Genomic DNA, 27,110 nt, shown 5'->3' with positions numbered 1-27,110 from the left:
AACTTGAAGGATTGTATACTAGAGATGTTAAATTTGCATCGGGGATAAAGAATATTTATTATGTTTTTACCCATACACCGATGTGTGTTAGCACTGTATACTCAGTACTTTCCCGAGTCCTGTGACAAAAATATCACAGGCATATTACTCGGGTGGGATTCGAACCACGACCTTCTTGAATTGCAAGGGTCGTGGGTTTGAATCCCAACCGAGTAACATGCCTGTGATATTTTTCACAGGACTCGGGGAAGTACTGAATATACAGTGCTAACATACATCGGTGTATGGTGTAATGCCTCCACGTATTAGTTTTTTTGTAGCATTTTTTTTTTTTTCCTTGGTGGAAATAAATGTTGATTTAATTGAATTGAAAACTTGTACCTGACCTTTTCACTTGACAAAAGACTCCACACGTAAGTTGTTGACACTTTCACACAGGAAGACGACCGATAACAAACAAATTATATTGATGTATATTTAGCTCTTAGCTTAATAGTTTTTAGCGACAACTCAATGTTTAAAATGGATTTCAAACTAATAGTGTTGACGCCGAGTAGGTTTTTGGGATTCGCTTTGCAAAAACCTCAAATGTCATCAAAATGCCACCAGAAACCTCAAGGATAACAGTTCTTTTGTCCACAATGAATATATTTTTTTCCGCACGGTTAAAATGTCAAGAAATGGCGAGCATTGGATAAAAGACAAATTAAGAGTTTCTAGAAATGGCGAAATTACAGGAGTAAAATATTCTAATTCTCGAGGGGTTCTGAGATTTCCATATAGTGAAAAATTGTCAGTGCTGAAATCTGACTTGCTATTGATATTGTTCACAATTGTTGCGAACAAATATTTATCTATGAATTACTACAATATCCATTAATGACATTTCTGTTTTTTGCTGTGGCAAATCAAAGGACGATTTGAACGGTACAACAATCAATTGCGAAGAAAACATATATCGTGGCGTGTTTTGCAAATAATATTGTTGTGTTATAGCAACTTTTTGAACAAGAATGTCGACAGAAACATGTTAAGAACATTTTGTTGATAATTCTTTGGGTGGAAATTTCAACAGTTTTTTTATTAGGCTGTGGTAGACTTTGATTTGGACTCCTTTTAACTTTGATTAAAGGCACTGTACACGTTTGGTAATTGTCAAAGACCAGTGTTCTCACTTGGTGTATCCCATCATAAGCATAAAATAACAAACCTGTGAAAATTTGGGCTCAATTGGTCATCAAAGTGGCGAGAAAATGATGAAAGAAAAACACCCTTGTTCGACGAATTTGTGTGATTTCAGATAGGGATAAAAGACTTCTAGCTAGAAGTCTTTTATTATTTTAGTGAGACATTTACCTCTTTCTCCAAAACTACATTACTTCAGAGGAAGTTGTTTCCCACAATGTTTATACTATCAACTGCTCTCCAATGCTCGTTACCAAGTCAGTTTTTAAGTTAATATTTGTTTTGAATAATTACTAAGCGTGTACCTTCCCTTAAAACCGTTAAAAGGAAGAAGACAAAAAAACAAAAAAAAAACAGGATAATTGCCGTAAAGTGGTGAAATGAATTTTATTAAAATAATTAGCAACTCTTTGAACAAGAATGTCGGCAAAACATATGGGTGAAAAAATGTTAAAAACATTTCTTACAGAAATTTGTTTAAGTGGAGATCGTTGGGTCAAATTCAGCTCTAGAAAATCTTTCTTTGTTAAACGCCAATTATTATTAAAATATTGAACCGGTTAGTTTCCCGTGTGATTTGTGTCGTGGAAGTGTCGTGGCCGGGCGGTAATAGAGCACCGAATTCAAATTCTGGTGTTTCTGATCGGCAGAGTGTGGGTTCGAATCCCCAGCCGTGACACTTGTGTCCTAAGGCAAGACACTTTACCATTGCTTCGTCCTTCGGATGGGTCGTAAAGCCGTTGGTCCAATGTGTTGTGTAACGCATGTAAAATAACCCAGTGCACTTATCGAAAAGGGGGTTCGCCCCGGTGCTCATGGTTGTGGCTGCTGTATGCGACATAGCACCTTGTAAATCCTTATAGGTGCTACATAATTGGATCTCATAATTAATAACTTTTAAATTATTAAAATAACTTAATAATTTTTAAGCTTTAACTTATAAGTTATTAAAATGACCAATCTTTCTGTATAACACTAAGCGCCTTGAGTACCTTGTTTGGTAGATACGTGCGCTATTATAAGACTTCAATATTATTATTTATAATTTCAAATCTCGCTCAGCTAATTTTTTCTCTGCTCAACCCCAAATTATTTTAAAATTTACCCCGTCAGTTTTCTTTGTGGTTTTTAAAGACATTGGACACTATTGGTAATTGTCAAAGACCAGTCTTCCCTTTTGGTGTATTTCAACATAATATGCATAAAATAACAAACCTGTAAAAATTTGAGCTCGATTGGTCGTCGGAGTTGCAAGATAACTATGAAAGAAACTTGTCACACGAAGTTGTGTGCTTTATAAGATGCTTGATTTCGAGAACTCAAATTCTAAATCTGAGGTCTCGAGATCAAATTCATGTAAAATTACTTCTTTCTCGAAAACTAATTCACTTCAGAGGGAGCCGTATTTCACATTGCTTTATACTATCAACCTCTCCCCATTACTCGTAATACCAAGTGAGGTTTTATGCTAATAATTATTTTGAGTAATTACCAATAGTGTCCACTGCCTTTAACTTTACATTAAAAACTATACTTACAATTTTGGCTTTCTGGTGGAGAGTGTCCGTCGTCTGCTTCCCATCCAGAAGATTCTTCAAGCGGACAAACTTTGGTTTTCCCGCTCCATTGCTCGATGAATGATTACCCGACGACTGATGGCTGTTGACTTGCGATCCAGCAAGTTCAGTCTGCACTTCAATCTCAGCAGTCTGAACCTTAACCGGCTTCATGGAATTGTTGTTGACTTCTGCAGATATAAGATCCCCCTTGTAGGTGTCTTTAGGTACAGGGCATATGTCCGTTGATTGGTTGGTGTGGCCATTTTGAGTGAGCTTCACGCTGGTGGACATAGTGGTGGACATGGTTGTTGGCTCGGGGCTAGTTGCCACTGTAGTGATCTGAGTGGCGTTGTTGTGCCTCCCTATATGTAGTCGTGGCTCAGTTTCAGTGACTTTCACACAGAGGTCAACCCCATTCACGGGTGACGGTGTTATAGTCTCTGACGGAGGTGATGAGCCTTGCACAAAGATGACGCGTTCCGGCCATTGTGTGCCCACCGATTCACTCATGAGCTTCTCCCGTGAGCCATCCAGGTGCGGGACAACACAGTTCTTTGACTGGACTCGATCGCTCTCGTAATCGAAGTCGACAGACGGTCGGGGGCTGCTGTCGAAATTGTAAAGGTCTTCGATGCCGACTCGGAACTGGTATACATCCCGTGGGAAAGTGCCGTTCCAGGCTAAGACGTTTTGGAAATCGGGCGCGGTGTTGGAGTGCTGGTGCCGGGCAGGGGTGCAGCAGCAGGCTGATGGGTCACGGTATGGGCCCGGGTAACCCCGGACGGGGCTACCGGGCAAGCTGGCACGGGCAGGGGAGCGGCTTGAGTCCCTCCTGGTCCTGCTGGTGCTGCTGCTGCGTATGGGGCTAGCATAGCGATAGGAACCCTCAGTAGCTCTCCCACGCGCTGATCCATAATTAGACCCTTGACTATTATAAGCATTCCCATCGTAGGTGGGTGTGGTGCTGCGCTGTTGCCAACACGGCACCGAGTTCCCCACCGGTGGGGGGCTATTCCCAACATCCCTCTGACTCTTGTGCTTCTTCCCCACCCCTTTATCCCGTGGTAGTGAATCGGTGTTAGGCTCCTCAGTCACACGGACTACTTTAACTGATCCATCCGGGGTCAATATACTCTCAAGGCGTGTCCTGTACCCGTCGGGGCCTCGCATGACCAACACGGTAGGGGAATCCATGGGTACACTCCTCAAAACCTCCAAAGCCGTCGAATAGGGCACATCGGTTAGTTGTACCCCGTTCACACCTAAGAGTATATCCCCTACTTGGATCAGACCTGATTGGTCCGCGACTCCATCTGGTATCAAGTCAGATATAATGACTGGAGGGTTGGTTTTGCGCTTGCGCACTAAGAATCCAAGTCCGTGTGGCGGTCTTTTGAAAAGGCGCACGGTGAACGTGTTGGGTTCGTTATCCATGGCTGGTGGTCGCAGTAATCCCAAAAGTTAAGATTTGAAAAACATGGGCGATCGTTTTTTATGATGGATTGTCTGAATTTGAGGACAAATTGTGTTTAGATAAAAGTTGATAAATGGTCACTTACAATGTGTATGTCCAGTTGATTTATCACGATATACAGTATTGTTAGATGAGTAACTCCGTCAACTTGGCATCACTATTTTACAGTGATAACTATAACAGTGGCTTGGCTTCACGTCTTAATTGGCACATTCCAAAGGTTCACAGATGACACACCATCCAATGTACCATGGACAAATTGGCGTTAACGACAGTCAACCGAACACTGACCTAAGAGCACGCACGTGGTGCCTATTACGCTACGGTTCTATGCGTAGTTGACACTGTTCAACGTTGGGATAACCTCACTACCAGTTGACGGCTGTTGACGTTTAATGACTTGATTGAGGGGACGCTCAATTTATGTAGTCTCCACTTGAGTGAAGTGTTCATAGTTTAGGTATTCCTTGTTGTGAATGATGGGACCGCTGAAAGAAATGAGAAAAGGGCAGATTTGTTATTAAAGGTTTTGCTGACCTGTGGTATTAAAGGTTAATTTGATTATCAACGTGGTATTGAAACCGAGGAGACTGTGCTAGAATGACGTAAGTTCTATAGTTCTTTGATTTCCATAAAGGAACTATATGGCATTTGCATTGAACTTTATAAGGGTTTTAACAATGTTTAGAACAGCGTTACCCTAAAATAAAAGTTCTATCTTTTACAGATTAGAGTTTATAAGTGAACTAATGAGGTTTTTGTACAAGTCTTTGTTGTTTTTCAATTTCAATACAGGAATACATTCGGTGTTAAGACAGATTACATAATTTTGATCAGATCTTTTCAGTAATATCTTCGCATCTTTGTGAAAGCTTTACCTCAAGTTCACGGTAACTTTTATTTCTTGAAGCGGGTCCGGTATTTTCCAAATTTAACATAATAAACAAAGCATGGTCATATCCAACATACTCAAACGCCTCTCGTAAGTTAAACGCCTCTCGTAAGTTGCCAACCAATTTCTACGTGTGGACTTCACTTTCCCATAATTGCTTCTCTTCATACAGGAGTGTTAAATGTCTTTCAATGATATAGGATACTGTTGCGTCCGATCTCTACGCAATATTTTCGGTCGTATAGGATCGGATGACTTGTCTTTATTACGCGGAGATTCAATGCCTGTTTGTGTAAAACGCAGGTCCGTTTTGCTTGACACTGTCTACGTGGACTCATACAAATCCCATAATTGCTTCTCTTCATACAGGAGTATGAATGTCTTCCAATGGGATGGTATGATGCTGCGTACTATCTCTATACGCAATATTTCCTTATTATTACGTTTCCTTATTACGTGGTTATTCAATGCCTGCTTGTGTAAAACGTCTGTCCGTATATTGTTTGACAACACTTTTCCATGATTGCTTCTCTCTATACAGGAGTAATTCCGGTCGTATACGACCTGCCGTCGATTTCACAAAACTCTTCCTAACTTTAAGACTAATCTTAGGACATGAGACGAGTCCCAACCCTGCACTGTAGCATGCAGACCTTAAGATTAATCCTAAGTTAGGACGAGTTACTCGTCCCAACTCGAGATAAGACGAGTCCTAACTCTTTGTGAAATCGACCCCTGTCCCTATTACGCGGATATTGACCCGAGATAGATCCCCGGATAACTTTGTAAAGGTGTCTCGCTCTGAAGACGAAAATTCCCCGCTGCCTGGCGGGTTAATATAGTCAGCGATGCGCTTGGCCGACTCAGGAGTGATGCTTAGGACGCCATGATCGGGAGATTAAACTCTGAGCACGGTTAAGAGGAAGTGTGATAATGCTGGTCATGGCAGATTATACCCGCGAGGGGGAAAAGGAAGGTGTGGCGGAGTTTTTACTCATCACTCTGCTAGATCGATCGAAGGGACCTGCAATCACGCGGCCGACATCTTTGCTCTACAGCCTATGTTTTAGCAATAGATATGAGGTTTACGTTCCCATTGATTAAAACCAGACTATATTATTTCATATTCGAATAGTCAAGTGGATTTATATAATATGACAATAAGCTGAGTCAATTGATTTCATGTGGAATAGCGGAATTTTTGAAGTTGCTTCTAAACACATAAAGGACCGCCTTACATCAAACCTTGATTTGTATTATTTATTTATTTTTGCCGAGTAGGATTCGAAAAGTTGTCAGTTAGGCTCAATTTATTAGGACTGTACTCCAAGGTTGAAATGTGTTATTAACTGTTTCAGATTAAACTTTCTTCTGTGAATTTTAAGGATGAAAAATAGATTTAAATTGTATACTCTAATATTGAACTGCATTTTGACCTTGGCACAATTTCACATAGGGTTAAGATTTATCTTAAGTTGAGTTGTCAATATCACCATAGTAATTTGTATTGTGATATCACACTTAGCTTAGCGATTCAGATTAAAAGACACTGGACACCTTTGGTAATTGTCAAAGACCAGTCTTCTCACTTGTGGTATCTCAACATACGCACAAAATAACAAACCTGTGAAAATTTGAACTGAATTGGTCGTCGAAGTTGCGAGGTAATAATGGAAGAAAAAACACCCTTGTCACACAAAGATGTGTGATTTCAGATGCTTGATTTCGGGACCTCAAAATCTAATTCTGGGGTCTCGAAATCAAATTCGTGGAAAAATTACTTCTTTCTCGAAAACTACGTTACTTCAGTTACTTTGTTTCTCACAATATTTTATACTATCAACAGCTCTCCATTGATAATTAACAAGTAACTTGTTCTGCTAACAATTGTTTTGAGTAATTACCAATTGTAATTACCACCGCTTTTAAGTACACTTGAGATTATTCTTAACCCTTTGTGAAATCGCGCTGTGCAATGGTGCATATTTTGTAATGCACATAACAAATTATAAGCAACAAGTCTAGTTCTTGCTCTTGTGTTAATCTTAGTTCAAATACAATAGTTACAACAGCTAATCTGTCCACACTTCAAATGACCTCTGAACTTTTAAAACAAAATTACAACAATTTACATTGTAGTATCTTTCTAAATGCCACATTTTGAGGTTTATGGCAATCCAATCTACAGAAACAATCATCGTAGTTTGACACATCGCTAAAAGACGTGATTTGTCGCCACAAAATGTGACATTAAAGATTAGCTGGATCAAAAACCAAACTCCACTTCATCACATTTTGATATTAAATTTCATTCCAGCCAGATTTCTGTGAACTCAGAACCGAAAATTGATTTGATTTAAAGATGTGTAGTCGGAGATATTGTCTTCGTTAAGTCCTTTACATTTCAAGTCTCTTACACAAAAAGCACCAGCGTCTTGCATGTGCGTAATCGAATTGACACTCATTCAGAAATTCAAGATTAAAAACTCTTTTAGGAGTTTACATTTTATTTTCGTATAAAACATGTTTGATAAGTGCCCATCAAGACCCTAAAAGACACTTACACATTTTTTGTTTGGTAAACCTATTTATTGATTTGATTAGTTTTACATTTTGTTTTGTTTTCAAACGATGCTGTAACTCAACAGAAAAACGTTATATGCGAAAACAGTTGAAACACAAATCACTTTTTTTTTTGAAAACCGTACAACAGTGATGGTTCTAAATAAATTGGGGGTAATGCATGCATAGCAAGACTGAAAGTACGAAGACACCATTGGTAAATACCACCGACGTGTTGCTGCACTTTTTATGACCAAGCATACGTGAAATAACAAACCTATGGAAATTTAAAGATATTATACGAAAATGGTAGAGCTGACCAAATGGTCGCAGATAGTGTGAATATTATGCGATCAACCTTGTTCATGTCATAATAAAGCTGTTGAAATATGGGCTTAATCCAGTGTGTAAAGTCTGGAGAATATCCTGAAAAAACATGCACAAACTTCAGAATATCAACACATTGTTCGTAATTTTGATTGTAAGAAACAAAATCAGCTTTTGCTTTTTGTCATGTTATTAAATAAAGTTTCTTTTTTAGTATTACAACACTTCAGAGATGAATAATTCACAGAAAAAATGGTTCTAGGATGAACTTTATTATCAGAAAGTTTTGAGACTCTTAATATCCGTAACATGTCCTCTATTCATAAGTTCAAAGAGGCCCTCAAAACCCACTTTTTCACAGCTGCTTTTCATTAATTTTGTGTTTCTTCCTTGCGCCATGAGCATCACTTGTGGTGGATACCGGCGCACTATAAGTGTTCATATTATTATTATTATTATTACTACAATTAAAGGCAGGGGACACTATTGGTAATTACTCAAAATAATTATTGGCATAAAACCTTACTTGGTGACGAGTAATGGGGAGAGGTTGACGGTATAAAACATTGTGAGAAACGGCTCCCTCTGAAGTGACATAGTTTTCGAGAAAGAAGTAATTTTCCACGAATTTGATTTCGAGACCTCAAATTTAGAACTTGAGGTCTCGAAATCAACCATCTAAATGCACACAACTTCGTGTGACAAGGGTGTTTTTTTTTCTTTCATTATTATCTCGCAAGTTCGATGACCGATCGAGCTCAAATCTTCACAGGTTTGTTATTTTATGCATATGTTGAGATACACCAACTGTGAAGGCTAGTCTTTGACAATTACCAATAGTGTCCACTGGCTTTAAATTCAGTTATCAACAAATAAAAAAAAACTGTATACGTTGGTTATTTTTAATCATGCCCATGTTGTGCATACTGCGTACAAAGGTGTTCCAACATTTCATGATATTCGTCACAACATTGGGTTTTCTACGACTTAAATCATTTCCCTCCTACTCATTCCAAATAAAAACGCCACAAAACCAGCCTGAACAAATCTCTTCAATCTTTATGGCCAACATCTTTTAGTTTCCTAGTGAAAAATCTCATCAAGAGGTTTACGTGGGTGGTAACATCGAACGTGTTTTGTGTCTCGAACTACTGCTAAGCTACGGTGATTTATAGGTCTTCAACAAATGATGACTTTGACAAAATTACAGACGAACATATTTCACTGAAAAGACCTGATGTACGTGACGTCATTATGGCACCCTCGCCTCGTGACGTTATTTAAGTATGGTGCCATCGCCTTGAGTTCAAAAGGAGGCTGTTCATTGGCCAAAGCGCTCCGCAGGTACAATTAATCTACGCTTTTCTATTGGTCCATGGTCGGTTAATAGCTCAACGGGCTATGTCACAAGGGGCAAGAAGGTAACCACACAATCTCCAGTAAGATTTTGTTTCCACATTTCAGTTTTCTCAATTTTTCTTGGCGATAGTAAGTTACATTTAGAAGAATTCCGAATTGTTCCTTGCTTATCGCAGTGCCTCGAAGCTGCCTGTACAAGTACCCAGTGTGACAGGGTATCTGTTGCCGGCTTGATGACGTCATTACATAATGTCTTTCCTTAAAGCCAATGAGCTTTCAAACTGAAACTTGTCAATTTAAGGTTGCAAAGCTAACCAAAAGGGTTACTTTGTACACAAACGCTTATTTTGTACACAAACGCAGAAAGAAAAAATAATAGTACTACTTTAAAGGGTCTATGTAACTTTTGTAGGACAAAAAAACCAAGTCCACAGATTTACACTAAACTTACACAGTTTGAAGATAATGATAGTAGAAAGCTTCCCTGAAAATACTACGTGCTGAGGTGCTGTGGTTTTTGGGAACTGAGTAAAACAATGTCATGAAAATAATTTTCGTCTCATGAGACGAATATTATTTTAATAATTTACAAACGTATTTCTTGACATTGTTTTAATCATTTCTCACAAAACTACAGCACCTCAGTAAGTAAGATTTAAAGGGAAGCTTCCGACTATCATTATCTTCTAATCCTGTAAGTTTAATGTAAATCTATAGACAGTTTGAAAAAGTACCTACATCCTTTAAAGTAATATATCCATTCTATGTTTAATTTGTACGCAGACGCAGAAAGAGAAGTCACAGTACCACTTTAAAATCACAAAGTGTGAAAAATGCCAAAAAACATGAAAATATGCTCTCGCCCACAACCACCTGTACCCATTGCATCAATACTTCATTGTAAAGATCACCTGTCGATGAAACCATGACCTTTTCTCAACATGTTTTTGAAATGGTTGCCAGACACCCTTTTGTCGAATGTTATATGTACATTGGAATCATGTTTCATTAATGTGAGGTCGGAGGACTGAAACGTGTCTAAAGTGTCATCCTGAACGGCATTTGAATACGGGGCATACCCTTTTGTTAAAATATCACCTTGTGCCTTTTTATGGGATGTCTAAGGAGTAGGTTAAAGTGTTTAAAATGTCAGATATTTCTTGATATTTCTTTTCTGAAAGAATTCTAAAAGTAATCATAGAATTGCCCAGAAAATGTGTATTAATGTCTTTGATCTTAAGCAGGACAGTTCTTTTCAGAACTGAGAAGTCTCCCGAACCTCCGATTATCTACTCTGCGGCAGTAGAATAAAGCAAGACAGTTCTCTAAGAACAAATCTACCTGGCAAGTAGATACTCACATGGTGTTACCGCAAACCAAATATACGTCTTTGATCTTTTTATCGACCCATGTTGGTGTTGGGTAAAAGTGTTTCGAAGGAAGTCACATGAGAACGGTGACTTTGCACAAAGTATTAAAAATAACACAAAATAATATTATAAAGGCAAAAGGTTAGCAGACAGCATTGCCAAGTTAGAAATGTCCCAGAAAATAAAATAGACCTTTGTCAAAGACCAGTCTTCTCACTTGGTGTATCTTAACATGTGCATAAAATAACAAACCTGTGAAAATTTGAGCTCAATCGGTCATCGAAGTTGTAAGATAATACTGAAAGAAAAAACCCCATTGTCACATGACGTTGTGTGCTTTATTTAAGATGCTTGATTTCGAAACCTCAAATTCTAAACTCGAAATCAAACTCGTGGAAAAATTACTTCTTTCTCGAAAACTACGTCACTTCAGAGGGAGCCGTTTTTTTACAATGTTTTTTACTATCAACCTCTCCCCATTACTCGTCACCAAGAAAGGTTTCATTTAATTATTTTGAGTAATTACCAATAGTGTCCACTGCCTTTAAGCAAAACCATGATATATCAAAGCAGAAGACTAAAATGACCAGTGCTTGTTTAACATGCAGTCAAATATCTCAAATTTGAAATCAAGACAGCGTAGTTTACCAGTCAGTTTGATGTTCAACATGTAGGTGTAGACCTACCCTGATTCTCGAATAACCTTCGAGAGTGTTGCGGTTGACATCCTTCACGTGCCATCACGGGGTCGAGAAAGTTTACATAGAGTGTTAAAATCAACGTTTGCGTACATGATATATTCACAGGTTGGAATCCACCCGTATCCTCAGCGATATTAGAAAAATAATTCTAGCAGTCACGAGAGGTAGATGTACGCTCAGTCGCCTCCGTGTCTTAAATGCGCTTAGAATAAATCATGTATGTTAGTTTTTTAAAGCCAGTGTGTGTTTTTTTACGGGAAGGAGACGAAATTGAATTTCGAGATTGGTTTTTGAGATGATGATTTGGCAAGTTTTTAAGTCGTGTCGGGAGTACTGTAGAATTATGGATGAAGGTTGCACAATGAGTTACAATTAAATATATAATTGACTTTTCTTTCATTGAATACTTTGTACTTTTACGTACAAATTTGTCAAGAAATTTTGGAGATTAAACTAACTGATTTAAAGACCTGCTGGACCGAAAGTGACCTTTGCTGAAATTAATTTAAAATGTTTTTAATCTATAGGGAAATTAAGTTACTTGAGATAAACAGAATTTAAACGTGTGAAAAACGTGTCATTTTAAAAACCCTTGACCAAGGCTTTTCAGAAAGGTTAGCGAAAAGCCATGATACGTCATCACAAGTGTAGCGTCACGTGAAAGCTTCGTTTTGTGTAGCCACTTTGTTGCATTTTAACTATGGAGGAATAACACACCAACATATCATATATTTGACGTATTTTGATACGCGCCGTCAACGGCAGAAGTGTTTCCTGTTTTAAAATTCGTGGTTGGGGACTAAATTGCTGGTTGATAGTTACGAGAAAAAAAAATCAGAATTGTATAAATATCAAATACATTTATAATAGAACATAAATAAGTTTCAATTGCATTCCGGTTAAACAAATCACTCAAGTACCTGTTTAATATATAGGACTTGAGGCATTGCATGGTGAGGTTTCAATATATATTTGGTTTGCAGTAACACCATGTGTGTATCTACTTGCCAGGTAGAGTTTGTTCTTAGAGAACTGTCTTGCTTAATTCTACTACCGCGGAGTAGATTGTTCTGGTGTTCGGGAGACTTCTCAGTTCTGAAAAGAACTGTCCTGCTTATTTACTGTTCCCTGGACGGATGGTCTGTTTAAAGTTTGGCTTTCGCAATATAAAACATATTCTGTAATGCACAAAATAAATTATGGTTCAGTACATCAATAATCATTATTACTATTTTATGTAGGCATAAAAAAGCTAGGCATTGCACTCCTTGTAAAGGGTTTGTCTTTATTAAGTGTACTGACCGAACGCATTGGACCGATACGAACATTTGATTAAACTGAACTTCATTTAATTTGATGATTCTACACGAAACGTTTTCACATGCTTGAGGTGAAAGTTATCCTATATTTACTTGCTGTGTATTATAACTCCAGGGTTCTGACTGTGAATAAAACAATATTCAGGCGTACTAGGAAATACATATGATGTATTATCCGTAGTGTTGGACGGGTAGGGGAAACATTTGGGGGAATTATGGCTTTGAAAATATAATAGATTTTGGCACAGTCATGGTATTTCAAAACTATATTTCATTAAAGCAATCGCACAACATCGGTGAACAGTATTGTCCGAAGGCCCACACTTCCTGTATTACAACTTATATGTAAAATAACAAACCTGTGAAAATTAAGGCTCAATCGGTCATCGGAGTTGGGAGAAAATAACGGGGAAACCCACCCTTGTTTCCGCACGTTTCGCCGTGTCATAAAATGTGTTTAAAATAAATCCGTTATGCTCGATATCGAGAATTGGTAATTGTTTTAATGTTTTCTCAAAAAGTAAAGCATTTCGTGGAATAATATTTCAATGGAAGTCTTTCACCATTACCTTCTGTAAACCCTGTAAGTTATTTGTAAATCTGTGACCTAATTTTTGTTCTGTTCAGAAATGGTATAATGGCTTTAACAAGGTATCGCCAAACTCACAAGGCTGGATTTCCACCCCAAGGTGAAGGCTCTGACTGGTTTGGACTATCGACCAGAGGGATAATATGTATGTTAATAGACAAATCTGCGATGGCCATATAGCCAAATATCTTTCTCACTCTAAAAGTAGGTCAAATTAAAATCTTGATCATCAAAAATACGACCTCATCACCTATCTATCTGCCATTAAACATTAAAGGCGTTACTGTGACCTACTTTCACGGGGCTCTAGATTGTATGTATCTCTCGAACCAATACAAGCATTTAAAATGCAAGTCTTAACCACGTGCATCTCTATTGTCGGATGCCAAATGAAAAGCTCTTCACCAACAATACCCGCTACTAGGAAAAATGCCGTTTTCTAGTTTTTCTGTGTGGAAAAGTGAAACCCTGGATCGATTTTTCTTCAGTTCAACATTAAAGCATTTGGTTTTCAATTTCATAATATGTTTTTGTTCTCCCCCACAAGCCATCATATAGTGGAGGGCAAAGAAGAAGAAGAAGAAGACAGTTCCGAATACGAGATTAATCTCAGTCACTTTACTAAAGTGTCAACAAATTACAGGGACTAATGAAGAGCTGGAAGTCAAATGAAACAAACAGAAATTAAAAACGATTCCGTAATTGCCACGATTGAAAAACAAGTGAAACACAATGTTGACTCTGTTACTTATGACATCCCAGGAGCCGCAGAGCATGTTGGGCCCTCAGGCACAACGTTCATGTTGACGAAAACATTATCCAATGACGACTGCAGTGGTATCATTTTATTAAATGTTGACTGGGAACAAAACATGTTTATGTTTGTCAAATAATAGACCTCCGCACATGACGTCGTTGAAGCAGGGCGCCCTCGCCCATGGGGTCAAAAGATGTCCATTGGTCAATTTTGCGTGCCGCGCGTATACATCTGTGCGTTTCGAGTGTTTCCAAAATGGCGGCTTGATGACGTCAATGCATAAGGTTCATAAACCACAAGGGAAGCTGACTGGGTAAATTTGAAATGATTTGGTGTTAAACAAATACAATTGACTAGGAAAAGCGGGATTTGAACCAACGACCTCCGGGTTATTATTAAACGTGTCGGCGTTCTACCAACTGAGCTATCTCTAGTTTACAATAGCTTTCAGTATATTTCTATAGTTTGTTACTGTTATATTTTTCCTCTACTAATTTCCATGGATTCACTTGACCGTAAATGATTTTTTTTTTCTTTCTTCTTTTTTTCCCTTCATCTTTTACAATGACAGCAGAATTTTACATAATAAATGGTAAGAAGTCTAAGAAGGAACACCTGAGTAAATTTATAATCTCCTTTACACCACATTCATGATTTACTAGGAATTTCTCCACCCGAGGTTTCCTTTTTAAGTCCACGGCAACCACGACTGTTTAAGCCCTGTCCTAGTTCTGCCACGCGGCATTAGATCCAACATCTAAGCAACCGTGAATAAAGCCCTTCTGTAAGATACACTCCACTAAATAATCTCTCAACAAATTATTCATTTGTGAACTTGATTCTTTCGCAGACAAGTCCTCGTGAGCGTGGGGCAAATCTTAAATATGAAAAATAATCCGTGTATTTAATTTTTTTCAAAAAGACAAGCTGGGTTTATCTTTCTAAATTGGGAGTTTAGCGAAGCTCCAAGGTCAGCAATGAATCACAGGTTTACTAACAGTGTGTTACTTTTGTTAACCATTTAGCGCATCTTAAAAAGACAGCATGGGTTAAGCTTTTGAGTTTAGCCAAGCGCCAAGGTTACTGTTGAATCCCAAGTATACGACATTTTTTTTCTTTCATTTTTTTTGTGGAAAACCCTGTAGCGCATTTCACCCTAAAAACCGGCTCCGAGGCAACAGGCTCCAACGAGATTAATTTACAATTCACGTAATTTCTCGGGGGATTTGCCCATTTCGATGGCCGTATCCGGCGGCAGTGTCGAAGTATGAATGTCACAATCAAATCTGTTTGTTCGGGCTAACAAACTCAACTAGACCCATGAGATTCGACACCGGGAAACTTTGACTTCAATTTCGATGTATCCTGTTTTCGCGTTAAGCAACCCGTTTTGGGTAAACAATGCTCAGGTTTACATTTTCAGGCTTACAGCCAACCGGTTGAAACGGAAGTATGAATGTCCATGGCTTTATTTAATCAGAACAGATGCAATGACATGAAGTATCTCTTATTGAATATGTAGGCAATTCATTTGTAGAAAGCCATGTACTGTGGCCTGCTTCAGGGCATAAATATATTGGCCACTATGGTAGAACGTGCATGCTTTGAAACTCTACACGTAATAAACAACAAATTAATGATGTTACACATTATTGCTTAATTTCGTCAGACACAGCACAAATAGAAATGCCCCAACAGCATTTTTAGAACATTTTTCTGTAAGCCTGCATACCCACAGGGCGAACCGAGGAACATTCATGTTTTAATTTCCAGCAAAAACTAAATTATTAAAAGGTAGGCAAAAATTGACGTAAACAACTACAAGTATTAAGAGCATTGACCACAAATTAAACACTAACATGAACCAATATTCATCCAAATAGCCTTTCTTTTTGACTGATGCATGAATATATTTTTGACAAAAGAAATTAACTTAAAGACATTATACACTTTCGGAACAGGAAAAAAAAATTCACAAATTTACAAATAACTTACAGGGTTTACAGAAGGTAAAGGTAAAAGACTTCTCTTTAAATATTAATCCATGAAATGCTTTACTTTTTGAGAAAACATTACAACAATTATCAATTTTCGACAACGAGAATTACGGATTTATAGTAAACACATGTCATGACACGGCGAAATATGCGGAAACAAGGGTGGGTTTTCCCGTTATTTTTTCCCGACTCCGATGACCGATTGAGCCTAAATTTTCACAGGTTTGTTATTTTATATATAAGTTGTGATACACGAAGTGTGGGCTTTTGGACAACACTGTTTACCGAAAGTGTCGAATGGCTTTAAGAGAAAACCCCACAATGGACAAACATAAATTTCCTTGGGTGGTTGATTTTAAATAATTATAATAGTGGTTTCTCATTATAAGTGCTCATATTCGTCACCCAGTGACGCTTAAGGCGCTTTTAACATTCAGTATATTTCCTGCAAGGTATGTGGTATTATGAGATCTACTCCTTTTACATATCACAATGTTATAGCTTATACAAGATTTATTGTATGGCGCAATATGCAGCCACTCAGATCAGGAACACCAGGCAAACCCTTCCCTTTTCGCTGTTTTTTAAGTATTGCGTTACACAACACACGGGACCAACAGCCTTACGTCCCATCCGAAAAGGACAAAGCAATAATGTTAAAGTAACGTGCTTAAGGACAAAAGTTTACGTTTACGTTTACGGTGATAACTCGGCAGGATCCTTAAGTGAGGACGTTAAGCCAAGGGTGCTCGATTGACGGTGGAGTGCAGATTGGACGAAAAAAGTGCCACAACGGAATGCGAACCCACACTCTGGCGACCAGAAACAGAGCTTGAGTCCGGTGCCACTCTCATCCGCTCGACCACGACACTCCAACATTTGAACGTCAGTGTCGGTTTGGAAGTCATACGAAATTTACACCTTTTAAAGACTCTCACTCATCAATAAACAGCCGTTGAGCGATGCATCGCCAGACTACATTGTTCAAGAAGACATTGTTCTACGTTATTAGACCTGTCCCTAAATAGAATTGACTTCAGATTTTTTCCTCTTTAGCGCGGCGCGTTGATAGAACATTCTCACCAAATCCATTAAGGTTTTTCGCATCATTCGACTATAAAGAACCGTTTTAAACATTACTTAATTTGTTTTCAATAGTACCAGAAGTCCTTGATTTTACTCCGATTTTGATGTCCTACTCTTTGGAACAAAATATGTCGACCTTTAAAAAGATCTTTTATAAAAAGGGGAAAAAATGAGAAGAAGAAAAAAAATCTACCAGCCGCATCTGATGAAGAAACCAAAACCGCTTTTTAAAAAGCCTTTTGGATGATATCATTGTGTTCATAAGAACCATCCGTCGATTTTCCCAATGAATGGGTCGCTTGATGCTTTTCAAAGGAAAGACGGGGAAAAACGGAGAACCAAAAGAGTAGAAAAAAAAATAAAGAAAAAAAAACCCAGAACAATATTTAACACCAGCAATACCGCGTCTTAACTGATACAACTAGGATGCATTTCTTGCGTGGGTGTATTTCTTTGACATAGCCCTATTATCACATGGATTCCCAGAGAAGTTTTTTTTATAGAAATGCACGGAAGTCTTTTTTTCTGCTAAAGGGCGCAGAAAACCATGATAAAAAGGGCCAGAGAAAATATAAAGGCGTTAAAATAAGAAAGAGCCCGCAGCGATGTTGATTCGGTTGAATTACATTGTTACTTGATGGGTATTTATTTCAAACCCGTCTATACAGGTCTTCCAATTGAAAATGAATTAGTTATTTGAAACCACCATTAAATACATATCAAAAAGTATATTCCAAAGTTCGTTTCAAAGTGACATTTTTTGTATGAACCCAATCACTATATCCTAGTTGGACATTCAGTAACATATGTCTATATATGAAACTTAGTAATAGTACCGGTTGGGCATTCGCAATACATTGAAACGGACAGTACAGATTGCTTGGTCACGCCCTATGTTCAACACTACAGTACACACCACCAAAGTTCTGTCTCACACGATAGTGAAAATGAGTTTAATCGAGTTATTACGCAGATGAGTTTAAAAGCATGAGAGATGCACTCTTACCTGTGTTTAATAGAAATCCAGGAAGAGTTTTTCCAATCCGGCAGAATCTTGAGTCGTGAGTGGCGATTAACGCGCCACTTACAGCATTGGGGCAAAATCACTTCGCTCAGTACTGTACTTGGGTCCAGAAAGAGACGTTGAACGTAGCCCAGCCCCTGCCTCAACCACGCAAATCCGATGCGTAAGGTCTAGACTCAAAACGGTCCTGCGCGGGTAGTCGACAACTAATGATCTTCAAACCACACGACACTCTGTCTCTCATAACACTGCTGTTAAATCACAATAAAAAAAGAGCCAACAGTAATAAAACATACATCAGGGGGGAAAATCTGCCAAGTGAACAACTAAACCGCTTCCTTGATTATTAAAAAAAAAAAAGTCCGAGTTTGTGATCAGTGCTAGGGGCGTATGTCGGCATGAATCTCGGGCGCTCTCTCGCGCTTCTGTCAAAAGTCGCCCGTTAGATGGCAAAACCTTGAGTCACACGTCCTAGCGACAGACCAAGATATGAGCTTCGCGGTTTATAAATTTCACGGCAATTGATAAGAAATATATTGCTAGAGCACCCCCTCCTTTTAATAGATTTGGACAAGCGCTGCAAGGCAATGTGGTTAATCGATTTCTGAGCACAATTTTTTTTTATGAGAGCAGCTTTCGATTTATGTATATTAAAGGATTTGGGTACCTTTTCAAAATGTCCATAGATTTGCATTAAACTTACAGGGTTTGAAGATAATGATAGTGGAAAGCTTCCCTTCAAATATTACTTACTGAGGTGCTGTAGTTTTTGAGAAATGAGTAAAACAATGTCATGAAAAAAACGTTTGTAAATGATTAAAATAATTTTCGTCTCACGAGACGAAAGTTATTTTCATGACGTTGTTTTACTCATTTCCCAAAAACTACAGCACCTCAGCACGACATATTTTCAGGGAAGCTTCTACTATCATTATCTTCAAACTGTGTAAGTTTAGTGTAAATCTGTGGAAATTTTTTGTCCTACAAAAGTTACATAGACCCTTTAAAGAAAATTCCTAACCACTGTACATGAATCTAACATAATAAGTAAAACACTCTGGATAGCTCAAGTGCAAATGTAAGGACCACATATTAACTGTAAAAAAAGGGGGTTTCGTTGAGCCCCCTACGTCTACACAAATCTTGTTTCGAATGTCGCTAGAAAGAAAGAATGCGGAATAAATCAACTTGCTCTCTTCATTCAGATTATTACACGCACTGGGATATCACTCTTCAACACGTACAAGCCTACGAGTCAAATAACTTTCGGCAAATTGGTATAGGGGCTTGAAGTTGCATAAACCATGGCGATGTTTACTTTACATATGTTTTGCCTGACACCAATGTGTATTAAAGGCACTGGACACTACTGGTAATTGTCAAAGACCAGTCTACTCACTTGCTGTATCCCATCATAAGCATAAAATAACAAGCCTGTGAAAATTTGGGCTCAATTGGTCATCGAAGTTGCGAGAAAATGATGAAAGAAAAAACACCCTTGACGAATTTGTGTGCATTCAGATAGGAGCAAAAGACTTCTAGCTAGAAGTCTTTTAATATTTTAGTGTGAAATTATTTCTTTCTCAAAAACCACGTTACTTCAGAGGGAGTCGTTTCCCACAATGTTTTATACTATCAACAGCTCTCCAATGCTCGTTACCAAGTCAGTTTTTAAGTTAATATTTGTTTTGAGTAATTACCAAACGTGTACTTTCCCTTTAAACACTGTCATATTCCAGAGTTCTGTAAACAAAACCCAGTGGCAAATCACTCGGGTTTTAAAGCCCGGTTCATACTTCCTGCGAATGCTAATTTTGACGTCGCAAATTTGCAACCAATACTCTGGAAAAGTTGAGCTATTAAAACATTCCCAGCGAAAAAAGGGGGCCGATCGTGACGTCAAACTTCGTATTGCATTCGCAGGAAGTATGAACCGGGCTTGAGCAAGTTAAGTGATTTTTTTTTTACGAGCACATTTTTTTTCACAAGAGTAGCATTTGATTTATGTATTTGAAACTTTAATTCCAAACCGCTGTTCAGAAATCTGTGAAACATTATTTTGGGATATTCGAGTTCATGTAAATGGACCACTGTCAAAATACAGATTTTACTAGGAAGCATACTTGGTTTACCCCGTCAACGTAACGGAAGTACCGTTCTCTATCTACATATCATCGTTTTATTATTACTGATTATTTTTTGGCGCAGCCTTTTTTTTCTACACTGATTCATTCATTCACACATTTCATTTAATTTATTCTGGTTTTGAAGCCATGGACTCTAAGAAAAGCAAACTTTACCTCTGTGAAATAGGTGCTAAATTTGCATCGGGGATAAAGAATATTAATTTTGTGTTACCCTCACACTGAGTATACAGTGCTAACGCACATCAGCGTAAGGTAAGGGTAAAAACTAACATTAATACCAGCCAAGAATCCAATGGAGAAGAAGACAATAAGGAATAAGAAGAAACTATAAATAAAGAAAGCAGATGAGCAGAGATTAAGGGTTTTCGAGATGGCCTGCTTGAGGAAAATACTGGGGGTCACCAGAAGGGACAGACTTCGCAACACAAGAGTACGTGTACTGCTTCACTACTATAAAGATCTTCCAACTTCAATTAGGAAAACTAAACTCAAGTATTTCGGGCATGTGAACAGAATGGGCAATGGCCGATACCCCAAAATACTCATAGAGGTCCACATTGCAGGAAACAGACCCAGAGGAAGACCAGGGAAACGATGGCTTGAAGATATCAAGCACTTCTGTGAAGAGGCTGACATACCATCTGTGGCAGCAACAGGACACCTAGCAAGGAACAGAGACCTATGGAGACTCTTAGTTGGGAAGCCATCTCCGGGATCTACCTCGGGAGAACGGCTATGATGATGATGATGATGATGATGATAAATAAGTAGTAAACTTGCGGGTACAACCATGTGTAAATCTCTTGAGTATTGGCTCTGAAAAGAGCCGGTTGGGTCTCGACGTTTCGAACAGTATACTCTGCTCGTCTTCAGGAGCCAACACTCAACCTAAGAGATTTACTCATGGTTGTACCCGCAAGTTTACTATTTATTTATAGTTTCTTCTTATTTCTCCACACCATGCAAAGCTTTAAACAATACTGACAATAAGGAAGTTTAAGTTATACACTGATTGTCTGGGATAACAGACAGTTATATACAATAACATAGCTCAGTTGTATAACTCAGCTAATGTAATAGTCAAGTGCACTATGTGCCTGATTCACTGTCAGAATTCGCTTATCAACTCAATTTGTTTAGATTTTTTTTTCTTTCGAAGATGCAGTCTTGTGCGATATTCTGACCCTTCGTTTTATAGCTTTAAGCCAAGCACGTTAAGTAATTGCTGAAATTTGATAATGATTGCGAATAGAGCGTTTTTTTTGTTCGGTTCTGGCGGGCTCTTGGTTTTCCAGTGTTTTTCAATTTGCACACCGCTGATATTGAATGATTTGTTTTTCCTGAAGACGAGACCCCAAAGCGAGAAACAATAATTGCTTTTAACCACAATCATTGAAAAGCAGCAACGCAACAATCAGTCTTGAAAAACGAGAGAATAATGATGGACTCATCGCGTAGTGCGCGTGTCAAATTGTGTTCTCTCAGTTGTTGCAAAACTTAATAATTATGGTGTACTGGGAATTCTGTTTACAACGACGGATTCTTAGTCACACCTAAAGGCAATATAAATGTGTATAAGTCTTGGTTTAATTGACTATTTTTGTTTAGTTTCAAAGACATTCACTACCAGTTGGTCCTCATTAACATTAGTTTATGGTCCTCATTAAATGCAGTGGACATTATTGGTAATTACTCAAAATAATTATTAGTATAAAACCTTACTTGGTAACGAGTAATGGGAAGAGGTTGATGGTATAAAACATAGTGAGAAACGGCTGCCTCTGAAGTGACGGAGTTTTCGAGAAAGAAGCAATTTTCCACAAATTTGATTTCGAGACCTCAGTCTGAGAATTTGAGGTCTCGAAATCATGCAGCTGAAAGCACACAACTTCGTGTGACAAGGGTGTTTTTTCTTTCATTATTATCTCGCAACTTCGACGACCAATTGAGCTCAAATTTTCACAGGTTTGTTATTTTATGCATATGTTGGGATGCACCAAGTGAGAAGACTGGTTTGACAATTACCAATAGTGTCCAGTGTCTTTAAGGGACCTATGTTAAATTTGCATCGGGGATAACGAATACCACTTTTGGTCGAAGTAAGTTAGTGTCGATGTTCGACACATGTGACTTTGCAAAACAAAAGGTTATGTTTTATGGTTTCGTTTTTATATTAATTAGTGTTTAAAATTAATAGTTTGTCCGACATACATAAGTGGAATTATTATTTGAATAATTTGTTGTATTCTGAACTGCAAATGTGATTACATTATCTATCCATTTGATAAAGGAAAAAGCCCATAAATTGTGCTTGTTGCATTAAATTGACCAAACTCACTTAAATTATTTAATAAAATGTGTGCACTCTTCTCTCCTTTTACTAGGTGTTATACTGTAAAACGATTTGAGGCTTGCATACGGCGCTCTATAAATCCATTTTTATTATAATCGGTAGAAAGTTACAACGAAAATTAATGATGACTTTCAAGAAATACCTCAATCCAAAGCAAGAAAACGCAAGTTAATAAATTCAAAAATAAAATGTAAATTGTCAATTTAAATCCTTTTTAATGTTACTCAAATTACTGCGTAAACATGCTGTAGAATTCACCGCGCTTTGAAACGAAAACAAATCATTCAGAATCCTACCTAATCCAGTAAAAATGTGTCAAACTAAAATGACAAAAAGAATCCTTAATCCTTGCAGGCAACTTTATCCCGTCAAAATTGTCTTTGTGGCTCCATCTTGTCCACTACTTGGTCTAGGATACGACGGAATTGACACGTAGCGCTGACGCCAGCGAAATCCCGAACCGGAATTGTTTCCAATTTTCCATGTGGAAATATAACGGTGAGATCTTCAGAATTGTACATTACGTCCGGGCATTAGCAATAAATAGTCTGGCTACCGACTCTTGTGTCGTGCCAGTAAAAACCTGAACCAGAATCGCTATTCATCCATGCGAAAATGTAACGGAGAATTCTTTACATTTATATTACGTCTGTGTACCAAACACTGACTAGTCTGGCAATTGACTCTTAAGTCAGTTGAAGACCGTTTCAATACAAAATCACAGTATCCGGTTTGACTTAAGGACCTTTTAAAGGATGTTGCTGTAATCCGGACAATACGCATGACGTCACAATTTAAATTGTACTAAACGGTCCACTGGGGCGAATGTCCATACTATAAGTACGTAAAATGTCGGACACCTAATTTGTTCTTAATGGATAGAAATGCGCTTGAAACAAAACCCTTCACTTTTGGCATCAAAATACAACATCCGCAATGGCATTAATTATACAGGCCCTTTTCAAAACCATGAAACCATTAATAGCTACCATTATCTTCCTTGTTTCAAAACCCAAGAATTATTTGGCCCATGAAACATAACCTTAATTCCAAGTGGCCATAACGCCATTTACGTCTGTCGAGATTAATTAAAAAATAAATAGCCCAACTGGTCAATACACGATTATGTAAAGAAAAATCCAATCAATTTTTAACGCAATATGATTATCACGCTTTAGGGATTTGATTGCACAAGAGACGATAGAGGGCGTGGCTAAATCTAGATATAGAAAGGATGTTTGAGATAAGAAGCTAAAAGCTTTTTAGTTAAGAAATGTAAATTGAATTTAATTCCATTCCATTTGATAAAGCCAGGGAAATGTTTCTGTTGTTCTGCTCATTGATAGAAATATCTTACATTCATTTGAATTCCAGCATATCAGAGCGAACAACTAGTAAAAAAAAAAAAAACCCAGAGTGATTTTGGTCACAATACAAACCATTGTGAATGTATGATGGGGACAATAAAGGCGACACAGCCATTATGTGAGATGAGTTGCGTGAAAATGGGAACACAAATGCAATGCAAGCAAAAGAGAATTATGATTTTTGAGGTTGGTGGTCAGACTTTGTGCCCTAATATTAATATAATTTCATAACACTCAAAAGCATTATGTCCACGGAGGAAGAACACTCACTGTAAGAATATACAAACTGAGAAGTGATATTTTGTTTCCATTTAAATTCAAAATGTATAGTATTTAAAGGCAGTGAACACTATTGGTAATTGTCAAAGACTAGCCTTCACAGTAGGTTTATCTCAACATATGCATAAAATAACAAACCTGTGAAAATTTGAGCTCAATCGGTCATCGTAGTTGTGAGATAATATAAATGAAAGAAAAATAACCCTTGTCATACGAAGTTGTGTGCGTTTAGATGGTTGATTTCGAGACCTCAAGTTCTAAACTTGAGGTCTCGAAATCAAATTCGTGGAAAATTACTTCTTTCTCGAAAACTATGGCACTTCAGAGGGAGCCGTTTCTCACAATGTTTTATATCATCAACCTCTCCCAATTACTCGTAACCAAGAAAGGTTTTATGCTGATAATTATTTTGAGTAATTACCAATAGTGTCCACTGCCTTTAAAGCTGCTTTGCTTCTTACCACGTAAGTGTTATTGCCAATGATTTTCAGAGAAAATACCAAACGTATACAGACCTTTAAGTTAATTTTTTTGGTTAATGTACTGTTGGGAAATGTTCATGAAGTACGATGTTTTGTATTTGAGAGATTTTAGACCTATTGCACTTTTAATTCTTCATGATTTCTATTGATTAAGTTTGTTGTAGAATGTTTTAAAGAATGTTTACTCCCGTTGTCATAATTCAGTATTTTGCTTATGTTTTAGTTTGTCTATTTTTCCATGTTCAGCGCCCAAGAGCATGTTTACACATGATTAGGGCGCTATACAAGTTTTGGTATTATTATTATTATTAATAAAATGTGAGTTTTAGTTGAACTGAAGTCAGCACTGCAGATTATTTAAGACGAGGTCTTAAAAATCTGACAGACTTCCCCCTACAATCTTAAAATACCAAACAAAGTGACAGGTGAGGATCGTTACGAAACGACAACTCAAACACGTAAAAACACGCCAATTAATTTATCTCTGAACAAATTGATTGATCATTACTTTAACTCACTGCAAATGTTTGTTATACAACGTTTTCTATATTTAACATGTGTATTTAACGTCTACAATGTCATCGGTAATAGTTCGTCCCAGGGAGTGGTTAGGTAAGTTTAAACATGAAACAGCCGTCACGTAGCTCCTTCAACCTCAAGGACCATTCATAAGCAATTTACCTTGGCAACTCGCGCGTGAAAATACACTACAATAATTGAAAGGACTCACGCTGGGTCTGGGTGATTTTAATTAAAGCCGGTGATTAGAACATTTCTCGCTGTTAAATACATAGTTTAGGCTTCAAGGGAAAAATTACATCGTTATGAAAGATTTTGAAGGGCAGTCAAGTCTTCACGTTGCTGTATTAATTATAATATGAATGTATTTTGATTAATAAAACCGGTTTTACCAATTAAAGTTGTGGTACAGTTTGAATGTGGTTATGATTAAGACAGTGTCAGTGTTCTTTAACGCACTGGACACGTTTGGTAACTTTAAGAGACAAGTATTTCCACTTAGTGTATCCAAACATATGCACAAAATAAAAATAAAAGTAATAATAATAATATTTATTCGGGCAAACACATTTACAAGCATAATATACACACATTAAAAATATTTAAGGCAACAAAGTAAAACAACAGTGGGGTAACCAGGAGAGCATAAAAGTGAAAACATAACTATCGCCAAAAGGCGTATGTCTCCTAAATCCCCAAAAATCTGTGAACATTTTGGCTCAATTGGTCATCGAAGTTGCAAGAAAACAAAGACAAAAAAAAAACACCTTTGTTGCAGAACATGTGTGTGCATTCAGATGTTGGAGAAAGTCTTCATTGCTGAAGTCTTTTTTTCTGATTCAAATATTGTAGAAAGAAAGTAAATATTTCTCAAAAACTACGTTACTTCAGAGGGAGTCGTTTCTCAAAACATGTTTATTAACCATCAACAGCTCTCTATTGCTCATTGCCAAGTAAGTTGTTATGCTCAGATATTTTGTTCGAGTAAAAAAAAACTAATCAAGTGCCTTTGATATGGAAGGATCATCATGTTAATTCATGGCCATTGAAATATTTTTCTCATTATAAACATCTGATTACCTACAGATTATGAAAGTTTCTGGACGACGTTATCGCATTTTCTTGTTGAATGGTTTCTAATTGAAATTGGTGATTATAACATTTCTGTCATGGATGTGTTTGAATTAAGGGCGACCATTAGTAGTTGTTCAATCTGATACTGTTATTGAATGTTTGCCGTTTGAAACTGCAATATCAGCCATTATAACTTGTTGACTCAAGAGCAAAGTTTCTTCCAGCATTGCAATTAAGCCAGGCGTCCACAATTTCAAACCAAGGGCAAAATAAGATCAAATGTCATGTACTTTGGGTTAAATGGAAAAATGAAATTCATACCCAAAAGTTTTTTTGAATACGAAAGAGTCGACTGGGAACCGCTGTTAACGTCACACCTTTTAGATGTGAAACAAACAACACCTCTTAAAATTTCCACAAAATACCAGTTTTTACAAATCAATGGTATTAAATCCACAACAAACAGTACAATAACACGGTTAAAAGGCGCGATTTGTTCCTTAAAGTATCGCCACGTGTAAATATTGTTGGGTAAACACAGTATGACGTCATCAGACTGTCATATCATACGGCGAGTCAATGGGTGAACCTAATGGCATGGCCAGTGGCTAGGAGGGTTTAGACGTCTTCCCACGCAAATCAAGACGTAATCTTTGCACAGAGATGAACTTCAGAGTCAAAGGATCAT

The 27,110-nt window shown here is 37.6% G+C and overlaps 2 protein-coding genes across 3 annotated transcripts in view; one reads left to right on the top strand and one right to left on the bottom strand.

The window, feature by feature from the left end:
* The window catches only part of LOC139937966 (nitric oxide synthase-like protein), a 145,347-nt gene that overhangs the window by 37,601 nt on the left and 80,636 nt on the right, over positions 1-27,110 (bottom strand). For both annotated transcript variants that reach the window (XM_071933279.1, XM_071933280.1), the window contains exons 3-4: positions 18,184-18,452; positions 2,724-4,706 (exon numbers count right to left, since the gene is read on the bottom strand). In XM_071933279.1, coding sequence (XP_071789380.1) covers positions 2,724-4,178 — 1,455 coding nt within the window. In that variant the 5' untranslated portion in view covers positions 4,179-4,706; positions 18,184-18,452. The remainder of the gene's footprint in view (positions 1-2,723; positions 4,707-18,183; positions 18,453-27,110) is intronic.
* On the top strand, positions 20,719-21,087 carry LOC139938720 (uncharacterized). The gene has a single exon (XM_071934337.1). The coding sequence runs from the start codon at positions 20,719-20,721 to the stop codon at positions 21,085-21,087; it is 369 nt and encodes a 122-aa protein (XP_071790438.1).

Source organism: Asterias amurensis, chromosome 6 (assembly GCF_032118995.1).
Source record: "Asterias amurensis chromosome 6, ASM3211899v1".
Classification (NCBI taxonomy): Eukaryota; Metazoa; Echinodermata; class Asteroidea; order Forcipulatida; family Asteriidae; genus Asterias; species Asterias amurensis.
The sequence above is the reverse complement of the archived record's forward strand: the minus strand, read 5'-3'. Positions and strand labels throughout refer to the sequence as shown.